This window comes from Mycteria americana, chromosome 4, assembly GCF_035582795.1.
Source record: "Mycteria americana isolate JAX WOST 10 ecotype Jacksonville Zoo and Gardens chromosome 4, USCA_MyAme_1.0, whole genome shotgun sequence".
NCBI lineage: Eukaryota > Metazoa > Chordata > Aves > Ciconiiformes > Ciconiidae > Mycteria > Mycteria americana.
The window spans coordinates 59,730,185-59,747,923 of record NC_134368.1 but is presented as its reverse complement, the minus strand read 5'-3'; the positions used below and the strand labels follow the sequence as shown (position 1 = coordinate 59,747,923).

The following is a 17,739-nucleotide window of genomic DNA, read 5'->3' as shown; positions in this document are numbered from 1 at the left end:
TAGGGTGAACCTGGTGAATCTGGACGGCCTGGACAAAAGGTATTAGTTGGAAATGTTCAGTTTTCCTTTCCTCTCTGTTGGATTTGTGATAAACAATGTTACACAGATGTTACCAGTGCCACTTACCCGTACTAGCATGATCCCAAGGCAGTACAATTTAACAGCCCAAGGCCTGTACACATTTGGTGTATGGTAATTTTGTATTTTAAAAAAGCACAGGAATGATGATACTAATTTGCATGAAAAGCAATATTAGAATAACCCACCTCCTCTTCTAGCCACAGTGCACTTCCTGCATTGAAAGCTTACCCAATTGCAGGTGGTAAGACTAACAAAGAACAGCTCTGCCCCTTGAGTCATCACAAGTTAACCCTGCATGTGTGACTGAATATTAATGTTCAGACTACGGTACATTATTACAGCTCATTAGGAAGAAAATAAATATTGACTAGAAACCCTTTCCCATATACTTGTAAGGGGAATCAAACTGTCAGAGGCATGCAGCATGTTTGGAAGGACATAGACCAGCTAATGCTGCCCTGTTCTTCCTTCCAGGGGAAGAAATTCCCCTGGGTGCTGTGTAGCTGAGGCTGCTTTTGCAAGTAAAGGTCCAGCAGGAGCTATAATGACTCTGTGCTGCATGAGGCCCTCTGAAGCTGGGGAATTTCCTCTTTGAATCCATAGTACATCAAACACAGTGAATGCTGTGCCTTCAGCTGCCTTTCATGAGAGTAGGAGGCAGGTCCTGCTGGGAGAGGTGGTGAAAGGGCAAAGAGAAGAGACAATGAGGGAACCAGATTTTTTCTTTGCAGTACTTGGTTTCCCTCGGGAGCCTTCGGCACCATTCTTGCCTCTTATAACATTGAAAATTACCCACTGCTGCCAGAGTGGAGCAGAGTCCAGCTGCCAGTTTAGCTAGCAGGTATTCCAGACAGACAGCCAAGAGCTAAAATTCTATATAGTGAATGGCAGTACAACCATTTTCTAATACTCAAGGTCTTTCGGTGACTAAGCAAAACCCCCAAACACTTATAAATATAAAGCAAAATAAGAAGTTAAGTCTTTTTGTTTGAGAAATTATAACTGTCATCAATTATAATAGACTAAACAAAGACTATTATGGTTGCAAATGCAGTTCTTTAGTAAAATGCAGTTTTAATTAGGAAAGGTAATCAAAGTAGTTTAAAGCTATCTAATCCACAGAATCATTCAGTGTGTGCATTCTGCAGTGTATGCTTTGCTTGGGTAATAAACTAGAAAATGCACTTAAGAGCCTGTTGAGATTCATACTCTCATTAGCTGGCTGCCATGGAGGCAAGCTAGCAGTGATTTATCAGCAGGCTCCTGGATCTCAGTCCCCAGGCACTCAGGTTTGATCTCATTTAGGTAACATAGATAAGTGAGAGGTACGCAGTTCAGACTTTCTGTAGTCTCAGCTTGTTGTTCACGCCAAAGGGGCTTAATGTGTTCTTTCCACTCCACCTCACAAGCTTCCAGTATGCCACATTCATGTCTCCAGCCTGAACCAGCAGCTCCTGTAATGAGCTCATTCAGAGTGCCTCCTCCAGCCAGGTGCCCTGTGTCTGCTGTTCTGCCCCCTGCTTAGCAGGGACTCGTTCACCCCACCAGAGGTTGTGGGGGGCCCTTTTTTTCAACTGGAGGCATGCCTCTGCCCTTTACATCATCTCAATACTTTTCCTCCTGCTGTGTCCCATTCCTATTTCCTTCCTGTATCTTCCCTCCTTCCTTATATTTTACTTCTTTCTCTTCTTCCAGTTATTCCTTATCCATCTTCTAAGGGCAGATAAATATCGAGCTCCCCACTGAATATTATTTACATGAAATGAAATGCGATGGTATTTCAATGGCCTGACAAGGCTGTTGTGTGCCATATGTATTACAGAGGTGATAGAACAACCTGCCCTGCCAACCTTAGCATTATGAGATGGATTTAGTATACAGCCTTGGTTTCTTTAAAAATCATTCTTCTCATAAAACATACTCAGAATTTTTGTATCAGGAAACGTCCAGAAAACAAAATATTATGCATTCATCTACAATACCAATTCTAATGAAGCACTAGTGATTTCATTGCATTTCACATTGTTTAATGTATCTTTGAGAGGGGCATTTTAGTTGTTTTACATTACTGTGACTCTGAGCTGGCTTTGCTTGATCCTTTCTGCTTGTTATGTGTGGGTCTATGGAGGGTAGCTCTGTCCCAAGACTAAACAGTGACCTACTGTAGCAATACTAATAGATTATCAGTTATAATTCTTCAAATGCTGTGCTTAGAAGTGAAATTTAGTGCTTCCACAATTAGATGAGGAAAGGTCACGGTAGCAGTGTGGCATGTATGGCTACTCAGGTAAGAAACTGGAAGAGAGAGGCGTAGGGTTTTGGAGCTAGCATTTTGTCAGGAATGAGTGCGATGGAGGCCTTTTGAAGGATTTTCCTTTTGCAAGAGTGACAACCTGTTTTCTGCTTTAGAAAGTGTTAGGCAACATACCAAGAAATAATAGTGTCTATTGAAAATGGTATCCCAGCCTCTACTCTTTCATCTCATTTTATAGTTAATATTTTGAGACTGGGATCTTTCCTGTGCTTTTAGGCAATGTGAACAGTTAAAATTTTGGAGTAACTGAGATGGACAAAGAAGCTGTTATCAGATCCTTCTATAACATTTAAAAATCACTCCATTTGGTAAAGTGATTTGCAGATGCTCTATTGTGTTTTTCAGTTTGTGGCAGAATGTAATTTTGTTACTAGCTCTTCAAGTCTGTTTAATACTACTGCCTCAAAGAAGTGTATTTGGGTACTGTAGTCTGATGAACATCTATATTATGTATACATGTGTTTATGTTTGTGTATCTATACACGTGTATATGTGAGTGTATGAATGTATGTAAGTGTGTGTGTATACACACACATATAGAATATTTTAATAGCACAGTCTGTATGAATCAGCCCAAACCACAGAGTTGAAATCTGGATTTCTGTAAAGCTCAGGAGTGTATAAAATCTGGAATATAGTTCAACTCATTATAAAGGTAAAAGCTGGCTTCAGAGTTCAGACCTGAGCTTCCAGAAAGTTCAGGGAATATTCAGATCCAAGGTGCTGGTTAGAATCCATCTCTGTATTAAAATAAAATCTCCAGCCTTTAAAATAATGTTTTCTTCACATGTTATTGCTCTTTTTTTTTTTCTGTTCATCGTTTTTATTTCCCTAGACAACATCTTTCCATTTAGCTGATATCTCAAAATGACCATTTGTGCGAATGTTGTCATTCTTGTCTTAGACTAATATCAACTTCGTTTCAAAATTAATATATTCAGTTTTCAATTCCTGTTGTAAAATTACCCTTGCAAATGCAGTACTATAGGTCTTTTTATTGCCATTTTAAATAAGCAAGGCATTTCTGGGTAAAGCAATAGAAGGTTACATTCCCACTATCCTTCATGACACCATGTATATTCACAGATAAATAGCAAGCACTGAAATGATGCTACGGATAGCTCTATAAAAATGACGGCCCAGTTATAATTAGGCAGTCCTGCTTGAATTGCACAATTTAAACCAAGCTCTTCTGAATTGCTTTGTAGGTAAATCAGACAGTTACACAGCACAATATCTAGCTGAGCGTTGAAAATGGAACAGAATTAAACATCTGTTATAAGTATGGAACTGAAATGGCAGCATGTAAAATGAACCAGTGCTGCTTGTTTTCTTCTCTTTTGGCGAAGGCTAATGTGAATTCATTTTTGGCTTTCCTGACGTGGATTTTCTACCTGGGTGTCATCTTCATATCCAAGGTTCCCAGACGATATTTAAGTTCTTAACATGACTCTTACCAATTGTACATTTAAGTCACTATTTTGAAAATATCAGTCCTGCTTGAACTGACTAGCAGTCATCTATGCTCTTTTAGCTTGCTGCAGAATATACAGAGGTGTTCACTGGATAGTGACCATAACTGAATAATGTCTGTAATATTATGTAATTTTCCTGTATAGGGTGAACCAGGTCTTCCTGGGCTTCCTGGACTCCCTGGGATAAAGGTAAATAAACTGTAGTCTCTGTTGTACTGGGGGGACACCACAAAGAGGGGGGAACTGCAAGAATGTGACTAAAATGGACTTACTGTGCTTGTGCTATATCTTCTTCTGAGTCTCTGGTATTGAACTGGGGATTGACATAGGAAGGTTTCACATGGAAAATTGGTTAAGTGTCTGTGAGTAAGCAAACAGTATATCTTACATTCAAATGTGAAGTAGAACATTGCATTCTAGTGCTTTTTTAAAAAATCTAATATAGTAGGTTTTTATATTTCTATTTAATGGAAGGGGTTTGTCATCAAAGTTTTACTTGGTTTCCACTTTGATGGGTGCTTTCCAGTAGCCGTAGTCTACTGAATGTATCAAGCCTCCAGCCAAAGAACTGCATTAATTATACACAGGCTGCGGAGAACTGGCTCTGTCAACAAAAATACTCTGTGCTCCATTACACAGCAGTGATTTCCACTGACAAGTCAAAATGTTTTAATAAGATTCTATTCAGTATTAGCTACAGCCCCTGACCTAATACCTGGTTTAGTCCCTGGCTTCCGGTTTGTCTGGGATCTTTAGGTAAGTTGATACAAAAGACATGTGGTTGGTTTAGTTCTAGCATAAGTGGTTGCATTGGGAGTTGCAGACAGTTTGGGCTGTACCTGTATAATGCTGCACAAAGTGAGTGAATTACATATCCTGAGTGAGTGCAGATTAGAGTGGTTGCTGCTTCTTCGTGGCAAAGACTATTCTTTCGGAGAACAAAATCTCTTTGAAACTTTTTCTTTGCATTCCAGCATGGGCCCGTGCATACCTCAGGAGATAGTTTATATCATTTCTCCAATAACAAGGGGGATAAGCCAGAGGCCAAACTCTTGTCCATTTGGGTAGGATTCAGGATTTATCTCATGGAATGTAACATTTGCAGTGGTTTTCTCAAGGGATCTGTGAATTGCCACAGCATTCAAGCATAACGTCCCTTCTGCATTTCTAGTGAATTATGGGAAGAATTGAATGTGCATATTAAAGTTTGTACGTTGTAATACTGAAAATATAGTTCCCAGGGAGGTTGTTCATTTTCTGTGAGAATGAACCCTAGACTGACTAGTGAAGATCATGTAGGAGCAGAGTCCTTCATGTGATGGAACTGTATTTTTATAAGGAACTTTGACGGCAATCCCTATTCTGTTTACTTTAATAGTGAGCAAAGAGGTAGCCTAGTTGGAGGTCAGTGCCAGCATCCTGGGAGCACCAGCTGGGGTTATGGCTGGTCTTTGGGGATTCCATGTTCATGCAGATCATGCATGTTCATGCATATCATCAGCAAGTAAATAAAAAAGTTTAAATCTGAGTTTCTGCTCTGGGAAAATTATTGCTGTTAAGCTTTATTTGTTGGTGGTAAGAATGGCTCAGAAGGGCAGCTTTCAGATTCACCTGAAAAGCAAAATGTGAAGTGAAAAATGGATGAAGTGTGGGAGTTTTGCCCAGTGAAAATTTGTTTCAGAATTCAGTGGATACAGTGGAAAAACAGTACATTTGCCTGCAGAATAAAATGGAATAATTTGATCAAATAGTAACCCTTTTGGAGAATGCTAGCTTCTATTAAAAATCTAGGCCAGAGGGAGACTAGTGGTGGTTCAGTGAAGAAATTCCATTTACTGCAATTCTGCGTTGAGGTGGCTAGATGCGCCCTAGATGGTGACAAGCAAGCTAGCAGAACGTGCATAAGAGAGAGCAAAGCAGATCTGGTCACATCAGACTTGCAGGATGGGTGCTGTTTGATTCAAGGCATTTGTAAATTCTGTTTAATTTAATAAGGAGTTTATAGAAAAAAGCCTAGATTTTTCTGTCGCAGAGACTATGTCTGTGGCATGAGAAGTGGTAGCAGAAACCAGAGAATGGCTGGAATTAGGAATATGGGCACTCATCAGCAAAGAAAAAGCAGTAGTTTAGCCCCTTTTCTCATCCTCTGTTTTAGCAAAGAATTATGTATCACCGTGATAAAGTCACCTCATCAATTTCCAAGAACAACCTCAGTGATATCTTATGGCAAAACGAATTTGGGGTAAACTGATGTTGATTGAAAGCTACTTTGGAATAACAGTGACTGGATGAGAAACTTGAGCATGGAGGAAATCCAATTGTCTGGACTTGCAATCTGTTGATGCTATCATGGTGTTACCGCACAAAATTGAAAGGAATCTTATTTGGAGCAATGACTTTTTTTTTTTTTCCCCTGATTGTTCCTTGTTGTTTGTTACCTTTTTTTCAAAACTTCTGGGGTCTGTTCCCATCCGGACTTTATAAAACTCTCTAAGATATGTCTTTGCTATTCTATCTTAATAGTGATATGCAGTGGTGGCATAACGCAACAGATGTAGTACAAACCTTGCGTGATGTTGTTACAACATGTAAGAAGTTTCCATAAGAGAAGTTTTTCCTAACATTTAAACAGACTACAGAGTTCTTGTGCATCTGTGTGCCAGCACAGTAGCTGTCAGCAGGGATTTTGCAGGCGATTCCCAAACTTTGTGAGATGGACATCTGGCAACTCAAGCGAAGCACTAGCAGGAGCATGTAGGAGAAAGTGAAGGGGCTCAATACAAGGCAGTGGCCATTTAATCTCTTTCCCAGTAGGAAAAACTAAATATTCTTTTATTGCTGGTATTATTTTGATACTATTCTTGTTTTCTGCAGTGTTGTTCTCTTCATTTTCTGTTACATTATGCAGGCATACACATGCACACTCAAAAGTCTTCTACAAAATTTTCTGTTGAGGTCCCTGGCAGCTAAAAAGCTTTAGGGTTCTCACTGCACTTTTTGATCTTTCTTCAGTCTCATATAATTGGAATTACAGAATGTTCTCCAAATTTGTGTCTTCGTATGATGTTCTAGAAATTAACACGTTCTATTTGTTTTCTGGCCTTTGCCCTGAGTTACTGGTAAAGCATATTTCCCAAGCAGGCTTGAAAGGTTAGCCCTAGGTGGCAAGTGCATCTGAAGTGCATTAATTCCTGTAGATTAATGAATATATCTTAAACCTGTGTTCAACCAGCCAAGTAGTCAAGGAATGGGGACAATATATTTTCTGGAAATTAGGTAAATAAATAACAAAAGTTTATATCCATTTTACATACGGTAACTCAAATCACACAGGTGATTTCAAATGAACAAACTAGTTGTCTGAGGACCATATTTACAGAGTTGTTATGCTCTAAACAGCTTTGGAATTGTTGGATGTTGATGGACTGATACGTACAGGCATCTTCAAGACAGATGAGAAGAAAGAGGCAAGAGAAGACTCCATGGTGCCTAATTTTGAAAGAATTTCCTTCAGTATCTTCTAGTACTTCCATGTAAAGAAAAGATCATCAAGATACAGGGATATCCTATGCATAGGAAACTCTTGGATGTAGTTCTTCTGGTCTTAAATATTTACCCTTTGACTACTGTGTAAGGAATTGAAGTCTCCTTTTCTTTAAATCTATTAGTTGAACTACAGATTTGCTTTCTTGTGAATGAATCTCTCCACAGTGGCAGGCTGTATTATGAAATGTTTTAGGTAACTGTGCACATACATAGCACTCTTTACAAATTCTAAACCAACCTGTGTAAACATAAGAGCCATGCCAGGCAGTGGACCATATCTTTCCAGCTACATCTCATCTTTCTTCTCATGGTTGAAGAAGCTTCCCAATGTATCCAGTCCAGTATACTTGAACATGTAGCCAAACTACTTAAAGGATTAATAAATGCTAATCACTGGCAAAGTTTCAGCTTCCTATAATGACATTTCAATTAATTAATCAATGTTCCCGGGAACCTGTTAGAGCTTGGTTGAATGCGATACTGGAGTCTGAGTGAACAGCAACATTGGAGGGACATGCAAGTATCATATCTGAATTCAGAGTATGCAGCAGGGTCTTTTATTACTTGCTTTTCTAGACCCATTCACTATGCACATGCGGATGTTTTGGGAGTTCTTCCTGTTCTTTTTCGTTCTCTCCTCATTGTCAGTTGGTGCCATAGAGGAAACACAAGCGCAGTCAGTTATTTCCAAGACAGTGATGAAGCTGTCTGTGACATGCTGGAGAAATGTTTCTCAAGCACCTGTTGCTGTTTAGGAATGGCTGGAAACTTAATGAGCCCCTGAATGTGTTCCACCGTGTCACTCGGGAAGCCAGTAAGGCACCTAAACACAGAATATTAACTCATCACACTGATATCCCCCAACTGACACCAAGCAGCCGCAGAATAGTTTCTATGAAACACAAACTTCATATATCTGTTTTATCTCATAACTTTTATGGGGTGATACGTACAAAGCAGCACTCACTTACTGTAATGGAAATCATGCATACCCTTATTCATTGTAATGTCAGACATCTCCCAAATCCACGCTGTTGCAGTTTCTGGCATTTGGGCAGTACAGTCCTCAACTTCATCACTGCAGCGGGAAGCCTTCACAGAAAACAAGCCTCTTCTCAATAGCAGCACTTCATGCAGGATATGGCTTTTCTTTAGCATTTCTGGCATTTTCTCCCTCTGTTTTTAAAACAAATACTGAAACAAAGCTTGTGAGTGCAACTATGCTTTTATTCTATCGCGTTCAAGAAAACTGCTGTTGAATGATTTGGCACAAGAAAAGAAAGGCTGCTTAGCCCTTCTGCTTTTGGGAGGTAGGGAAAGTTTTTTGTGTTTTCAAATCTAGTGGAACTGGCTGATTCAATAGACTTGCCAGTATGCAGCATCTTGTATCTTTTTATACAATTACTTTGGATTGACTTCCCTGGGACAGTGCCTGAGCAAGGTTTCAGAAGAACCTGGATAAGGATATGGGAATTTGAATCATGGGTTTTTTTCTTTTCTTTTTCTGAAAGTAAAAGCAGTTCTAATTTTCATCTGTTCTGTACTTAAATTTCTTTTTTTCTGTTCATACTCCAAGATCTTATCCTGTGACTTTCCTAATTGCATGTAAAGACTGAAAAACTTGCTGCTCCCCAGAACTTTTTTTTTTGGCTCTAGAAGAGTTGATACTCTTTTCATCCAGTGAGTTCTGTTACAGAAGAAAACTTTCCAAGAAAATGAGAGGCAGAATTTTCAAGCTGGATGCATAGAAGTTAGTCTCCTATTTAAACTCTTTTACAAAAGAGAGCGACTGTTGTTGAAGCTCATGCGTTTAGATGTTGCTCTTGTCATCTGGTAGCAAAATGAAAGGAAATCTGAAGTAAATGGTAGTTCCAAGCATTTCATTTTGGAGTTAACGACATTCACCACCTACAGAAAAGTTCAAACTTCCCTTTTCCCCCAGGAGTTCTTGGGAAGGCTGAGCTCATTTTCCTAATGCATTTTTCCTTTTCTGTATTTCCATTCTTCTTCCTGTTTTTCTTCCTTGTTAGTGACTGTTACCAGGAAACCTGCAGGGCCTGTATCTCTCTCTTTCCGTTTTTTCCAGGACTCAGATATTCTTGCCCAGGCTTCAGTTCATCTTCATCCTATAGGTCACCATACTCACAACTCTTTCTAGCCTGAACTCAGGAGCTGGAAGGGACCAGCTGACCTTGTGACAGGCATCTCCAAATCCTGGCTACAGAGATGTGCAGAACACGTTAATTGCAGCAATTGAAAATTGTGGGACTTCAGCTTCAAACCCTGCTTTATAAAAACTTATGTTTCTCCCTGATATGCACTTGCCTTAGCTGATATATATTTTGAAATATTCAAGTGTGAGCTAATTTCTAACCTTTCATCACTCACATACAGTGTTCTTAAGAGTGGGTCATCTGTCTGAGTAGAGGAAAATGTGTAGTGTAGTATAGGTCAAATACTGAAAAGGAGACTACAATGATGCATGTTCTGGGTGAAAATGGGAACTGATCTAAAAAAATAGGGCTTAGCACCTGCATTTGGAGGGCTAGTTTTCAGAAGTAGCTCTATGCATGGCTAGGTGAAAAAGATAAAATAAAAAAAAATTACACTACTGTGCAACTAATTTTCAGTATGCAGTTTCCAGAGTGGAAGTATATATACAAACATATATTTGTATGTATGTAGTTACATGTCTAGCCTCGTTCATTCATTCCTAGCTGTCTGGTTTCCATATGCTATGGCAGTAATCACTTGCATAGGGTAGACATGTAATTTCCCAGACTTAATTCTGAGAATCAAGGCCAGAAAATGAAATCATCGTTAACATTGGATGGTATACACGTGTCAGGAGTGTTTACTAGGGCGTTCTTCGAGATATATGCAGTTCTTATTAATCCGTCAGAAACTATATCGTCCAAATCATGAAAGCTCTCATTTTCTTTCCTGGAAAAGGCTAAAACATAAGTAAATGAAACACAGCATGTTGCTTCCTCTAAAGCTATTACTAGTTGGAAGACTGAGCTTATAAGGATCTATTTCACAGCATCTGTTTTATAGCATAATATAGTTTTTCTTTATTAAAAAAAATCAATTCAAATCTAGATTTTGAACACAACTGAATAATCTGAGAGTCCAATATTCTGTTGAATTCAGAAATCAAGTATTTTGTCATCCACAAAGAAGACTTGATATCGGTATTTCTATGCCTCAAATACACAATTTTAGATGGTCAGAAATGAGTGTGTGCAACAAAGTTCTTTATCTTTCAGAGTAGCAACAAAAATTCCTTAGATTTGTCATCTAACTGTTTTCTAAAGGAAACAGTTTGGGGCCAGACTCTTAATAATTTAGCAGTTTGGTCATTGCAAAGAATTAAAAATGAGGCGCTTATTACAACAAGTTGTTTTTATTCTAATCCTCAAAAGTAGGTACCATGCTGACTTGAATTATAATTAGCCCTGAAGTAAGAAGTCCTTGATATGACTAACACATGCAGAATTAATCAGAATTATTACTGGTTCTGCTAGCACCCTTCCAAAGCAGCATACCTTCTAAGCAGGCAGAACTTAAAAGGGATGAGAAAATTAGGCTCACTAAAAAGCAATAAATGTCATACAAAGTAGGGCTAGTTGTGAAGCTGCAGGGTTTTAGCCAGGTTGTAAGGTAGTACATTTTACTACTTTAACTCTAAAAGAATCATAAAGGCTAAACATGCATTTGGAAATTCTAAACCAGAATTGTTTTTCTAAGTTTAGAGACTGATTAGGGAGTAAAGATATTGTTTCAAATGCGATGAGTGAGGCAGACAGCCTGTTTTAACAGGCCATTTCTGGACCCAATTCTGAACTAGCATGAAAAGCCTTTACAAAGACCTTATAAAATGGGGTTAGGTTGTTTTTATCAGATTTCCTTTTACCTTGCTCATTTCCTTCTTATGAGCTGAATACTGTAGTCCTCCCGAGAGCAAAATTCCCATGGACATCAGGCTATATATAAAGTCCTTTTAATGCCCTTCACAGTGAGAAAGTATAAGGTGCCATTCTCTCTGACTTTGTATAGTCTAAGGCGGGCTGAGTTTCTGAGAAATCGCTTCACTGGAGCCGAGTGCCGCAGATGCAGGCAAGGCACGAGCAAATGCCCCAGCTTCATCAAATGCCCCAGACTGCTCTGTTCTAGACTCCTCAGAATTTGGCCCTCGCTTGTCTCCAGAGTGGAAAAGTTGCAGTATTTTGGTTAGATAGCAACCTTGGAAAAAAAGTCTGAGGGCAGCAGATGACAATTTTTGGAAAATCAACGCAGGCACCAGTGAACCAAATCCAATTTATTATAACTTCATAGCTGTTCTCCAAATTGTCATACATATTCTCCATAGCTGTTCATATTCATTGCCATACATATTCTGCCATAGCTGTTCTCCAAATTCTCAGTAGCATTAGGCAAGGAAAGGGCATCACAGTGGATTTGTTTTAAATATGCCTATGAGTGAGTCAGGGTAACATTTAAGACAAGCACACCTTGGTCTCTTGAAGTGATTAAAAGGAGGACCCTTCCATGTCAGCGCTTGTCACAAGGGATACTTTGGGCTTTCCCAAGGACTGTGGCTTTTGAGGATTTTGCAGGCTGCCCCATGCCAGATGTGGGCAGCGTTTGGAGAACCGCTAGACCTACAGGCAGGAGTTTGGGAGCTCCGAGCCTGCCCCCACGTTGCATGTTGGAGCATGTCAGGGTTCTCCTCCAGCCCACACAGCTAGGTTTTCTGTGTATGGAAGCTGTGGCATGGACCCACATCACCAGAATCCTCCACAGAAATTCTGGATGCTTTGACATGGTTTGCCATCCAGAGGTGCGCACGTGGGAGTCCTGGCCTTGGCACCTTCAGACTTGCAAGTGAACACCAGGGCAAGGTGCTTGTGTCCTGGCTCTGTGGCAGACCTGGCAGTCAGCCCTGGAGGAGCAGAACTGCTGTGGTCCCAGCACTGAATGAAAGATTTCAGGACCAATGGACTATGTAATAAAGGTGAGAGTTTGACATTTAAATTTCTCTGGCTAGTTCTAGTTCATAGCACTAGATAAGGATAAGGATTGAAATCACATTGTTCCTTGTAAATTCATGGTCTAAAGGTTGGTCTAGTCTCATTTCTATAACATAGAGAAAATAATGCAGTAATCTCATGTAGAAGGAAAATAGTAAGGTGGCCATGAGAATTAAAAAAAAAAAAAAATTTAAGAGCTCGTGCATAGTTTTTATCTGTAAAAGGAATAACTGGCTTGCTTGTTTTATGGCTTTAGCAACAACAAAATATTTCATCAGTAAGTTCAAATACTTTTATTTACCAAAGTAGGATAGCTTCTGTAATTTCAGAAATGGAAGCGAATTTATTTCGTTGTTATAGAAAAGTTGATGGTTTGGGCACTTTTCTGTAGCACAGGTTTTCTTTTCAGCCAAAGATTGATCTGGATGGGAAAATGTGTGTTATATTCATTAGAAGAATAATTATAGAAGGAAGAGCCTTCTGTGGGAAACCAGTGCATCCAACAACTGCTGTTCTCTGATTGCTTCTATCAGCATAGAGCTGTGTATTTCAGGCACTGGAAGTGGACTAGGCCTGTCTGTGAGAACCAAATTTCAAATAATTGTGTTGCTGTGTGTCTCAGCTGTGCAATGAAGGCTAATTCTAACTGAGTACAGTATTAGAACTACACTGTTAATAAACGTTTGCCAAATTAGTGGTGTTTAAAACAGTAATTAGCATTGCAAATGGCATTCCAAGTGAAAGAACAAGTTTTAGGCAATTACAGGTTCTATAAAAGTTAAAAGAAGACAGTGACAGTGAACAGTGTGTCTTAGGGTTAACCTCTGATATCAAAGCTAGCCTCTGCCTCAGCCCATAAAAGCTTTGATCATCATGGAAAAGAGTTATAAATATGTCTAGATAATAATCCTCATAAAAATTTGACTATCCTCTGAAGTAAATTACAAGGTGGCTTTTTTACTATTAAATTCTGATGGAGCTCCCTTTATGCTAGGTGTACAGCATGCCATTATAGGGCCCTTTTCTGTTTCAGATATTTTATGGTAAGAGGTAAAAATGAACATTAACAAATTTGTGAATAGTAGTATATCATTTGCTGTCTGACCCACTAGTGTTTCTACAGTTGACAAACATATGAGGGTGAAAAAGAGCACGCATAGAGGCAGTCTCTTCATCTCTTAAAATATTAACATATCAAGCCATTAAAAATTATTCTTAAAAGGTAACAAATCACTCCTGTAAACTGGAAGCAATTCACAAGCTTGTTGATTTTTTTTTTAGTACCAAGTTGCCTGGGTCATATGATACAAATTGCTCCAAGCCCTAACAGTAGATGAAGTTTGAATGCTGGAATTCATCTTGTGGACTTCCTGTGCAATGTGGTGGTTTCTAAGCAGTGATTTCATGACTGTGCCAAAGGGTTAAACTAAAATGCACAGAGAGTCATCACTTGCTGATGGCTTTCTACACAGCTGCCAAACAGTATTTCAGAGGAGGGAGTTCCTTACTCTTCTTTCAACACCTACCTGTTTAGCTCCTCTTTCCAGATTTTGTGTTCCCTGCCCCTGCTTTAGCAGACAAAGAAGCTTGTGGTAGATTCTCACTAGATAAAACTTTGTTTTTATTGTAAGAAGTTGTAGTGAGATGTTTAGAAAAGTATTATAAATCTTGGTTACTGATTTCTTGCGTTCCTCTCAGCATTTCACAGTAGTTTGGAACAAATTCTGAGCTCATTTAAGCAAGAGACTTAACATCAGGAGATGCTTCAGTGAATCCCAGAGCTATAATGTTGTCAAATCAAAGCGCAGTCCCGAGCAAGCCTTTTCTCTTTCCTGCAGCTATGTGCCAGCAAGCCTTTCCTGCAGCTATGTGCCAGCTAAATCATAGATGTCATATGTTTAAAACAAACACTAAAACCCTTAGTCCTTGATTTCCTAACCGCATTCCTCTATGGTTCTGGCATCATGTTTGTGTGATTGACTAATCAGAATGGTCTCTCCCTTGCCTTTGCATAACAGGGACATCAGCATGCCTTGCTGAGAGGAACTGTTTTCTTTACATTTCACACATCATTGGCAGTGATAATTTTGATAGATTCTAATTTCTTTCTTTTTTTTTTTTTTTTTTTTAATCTGGGTGGCATAAAGGACAACATAAAGCAGGAAGCCAGCAATATTTGCAGAATATAATTGCAGGATAGAGTAGGTACGAGGAATGGGCGTTGCTTCTCATTGTAAAGGTTTCTCTTCTGAGTAACTGAGACAGAAATGCCAGAGACAGACCTGAAAACAGTTGTTACCTCCACTAACTTTGAATGGTGCAGAAGTACACCCAATAAGCATTTTAGTTAATGCTTTATGCTGTGGTTACACTCAAGAGATTTGAAATATTAGAGAGGACACGGCTTAGTTTCAAATCATCCAAACGTGTTGTCTTTTTACTTAGAAGCTTAGTTCAGATGGCAAATCAGATCTGTCTTTTAATCTACTTAGCCTCACTAGCACTAGACAGAGGGAGAATTACATGTTTTTCTTAATGTAGCCAAGCCTTAACTACTGAAGTTTGTTTCATGTGTGACAGGAATACATTGTGGGATCACGTTCGACTTGGCATCCACCATAACCGCCACGTCTTTCTCAGCAGAGTTGCTACTCAGCCAGACAATTCCTAGTCTCTACTGACACACCACTTCTTCCACTCCACATCTGATAATGTTTTAAAGCTCTGTGTCATCTAAGATCTGTATTCTACTTATGCTAATTAAGCCACCAGCTTCTTCCATTATTGATGCCACTAGCTATTGCAAAGCACCTTTTTCTTGTCTTTTTAAAGATTTTGTGGGGAGGTGGGACTTCTTTTTGGACTTTGGCCAGAAGCTTTTTTGTGGTGTGCAACTGGTATAGTCCTGAGCAAAGTGCAAGAATTTGACTCAAAAGATGTGCATCAACCTCTGAATGACACTTCTAAGCCTTATGACTGAAAAGATTGAATCATGTAGTCACTGCATGTTTCTTCTGCCTGAAGTCATAATTAGCTAGCCAAGAAATTAGCCCTGGTAAAGTCAGTATTAAAACAATCTGGGGCTATTGAGTACCTTCTCATTCTAAAATAAGTGATTGAAGCTGCATTGTTCTTCATTTACTGACATTAAAGTGCTTCCATCTGCAATGACAACCTTATGTTACTCTTGCTGGTGTGCAGTGATACAAAGACTTATATATACACTGTAAGGTTATTTTCCTATGACAGCAAAAAACCATGCTTCTCTGTGACATGTTGTCTTAGTTTATTCCTTTGTTATCATATTGTGAACTGTGGGCAGCTGGAACTTCATGTGAGAAAACTCGTTATTTAGTTGTATTTTTTGATAATCTAAATTGAGGTCACTAAGAGCTTGCTATGGCCCTCGATATAGCCACAGGAAAGATTTCTCTGGTTATAGGTTTGCTAGAGACCTTCTTTGCTTTGAACGGTTAATGATGGATTGCTGATGAGAGCGCAGATGAATGTGCAAGAATACTTCCTAATTTGCTTGCCCCATGCAGCATACCTGTATTTCTATGGAGGCAAAGAAGTGAAGAGAAATATTATCCAGCTGCTTATATTCACTGTCTCTATATGTTGTCAGTAATTATATCAATACAGGATTATGACACATCTGTCTTTTAGCTATTTAAAGAGGCATTTGATAGGTAAATTTTAGTCATTAAGTTCAGGGATATTGTTAAAAGGCTAATAAACAAATCTTTATTAATTTGGTTATGCTACTGATTTTAAAATTTACAATAGCTTGTGGGTACATCTTCTTGATTCAAATTTATATGGAAAAAAATGCAAGATTAAATAGCAGAAAACCTTGTTCAGGAGAGTTTGTGAAGGAAAACATATGGCTTATTAATCTTCCATTATCCCCCTTCAGGCATGGAGATAGGTAATAAAATATGTCCTTACTCCTCTGCTTAATGCTGCTTCTGCTGCAACTCAGCTTGATTCCTGCTATTTGTCTGTTATGTTTGTACAAGCGAATGGGCAGGAAGGGGGCAGAACAGAGAGGGAATGAGGAGAGCTGTGGCTCTTTCCCAGCTGTTCACAGCCAGAGGAGTTGTCCGGGTGCAGAGAACTGAAGTATTTTACTGCCAGAATGAGGAAGGAGAGTACCATGGTGCTGGGAGTCTCTGACTTGAGAGGAGATCGCTTTTGATCTCCTTTTTGGGGATGATGCAGCTAAGTACCTCCCTTGAAAACACACTGTAACAGTACCATCTGGCTTCTCCATTTGTCATTGCTTTGTCATACCCTTACCCTGTCTGCCCATCTATTCACATGCTGCAATAGAAAACTGCGGCATAACACATAACTGAAATGAACTGTCCCTTTTCAAATTTAGGAATCGCTCAGAACTCCCCTCCTGCTTTCAGACTTGCTTTGATACTAGTTTGGTATATTATGTTATAGTCCAGATTGCATATTAACAGTCCTTAACCTCATGAAAACTATGTTTGACACCTTCTGCTTCATTTGCATTTCATGTGCTGTGTGATGGCTTGCTACAAGAATTTATGCTAATGAAAGTTACCCATGATGAAAAGTATGTCTGTATAACTGTTGCATCACAGCTGGAGAGCTGTAAGCAATACAGAGAAAATACTATCCAAAAGAAGCTTGTGTTACTGTAATTACATACTGCTAAATAAATAATCTAACATTCCTCTCATATTTTTAAAGGGTGAACCAGGTTTCATTGGTCCGCAAGGAGAACCTGGGTTGCCAGGGCTACCAGGAACAAAGGTAAGGGTAACTGGCCAACACTCTGGTGCAAAGCCCTTAGACCCAATGTCAAATTCAACTTCCTCAGCACGTAGCAGAGACTGAGACTGTACTAATGGAGGAAAATGTGGAAAGTCATAGTTCATGGACCAGTGCTATGATATACATGTCTTTGTACTGACGCCCTCAAACAATGTGTAAGCGTATGTTATATCCATTCATAACTTAAGTTCATCCATTGCCTTTGTTCATGTTGGCATCCCAAAAGTTATTTGTTCGAGAGGCAGAATATGCATGACTGAAGAAACTATATTTTCATAAATTTTTTTTAGAAAAAAAGCTTTAGGTATTAGGTACTTTGGTGCAGGTACTATTAGGTACTATTAGGTGCAGGTATTAGAACTTTGATACTACACACCAGACTCTGAAAATACAGATCCACTAAACCTGTATTTTTTTCTTTCTTCCTATGTTTTTTTTTTTAGCCAGTGTATGGCAAAGTTAGAATATTACGAATCCTACA

The 17,739-nt window shown here is 39.0% G+C and overlaps 1 protein-coding gene across 1 annotated transcript in view; it reads left to right on the top strand.

Annotated features, from left to right (window-relative positions):
* Positions 1–17,739, top strand: part of COL25A1 (collagen type XXV alpha 1 chain) — a 330,679-nt gene that overhangs the window by 276,550 nt on the left and 36,390 nt on the right. The window contains exons 17-19 of the mRNA XM_075500712.1: positions 4–39; positions 4,015–4,059; positions 17,175–17,237. Coding sequence (XP_075356827.1) covers positions 4–39; positions 4,015–4,059; positions 17,175–17,237 — 144 coding nt within the window. The remainder of the gene's footprint in view (positions 1–3; positions 40–4,014; positions 4,060–17,174; positions 17,238–17,739) is intronic.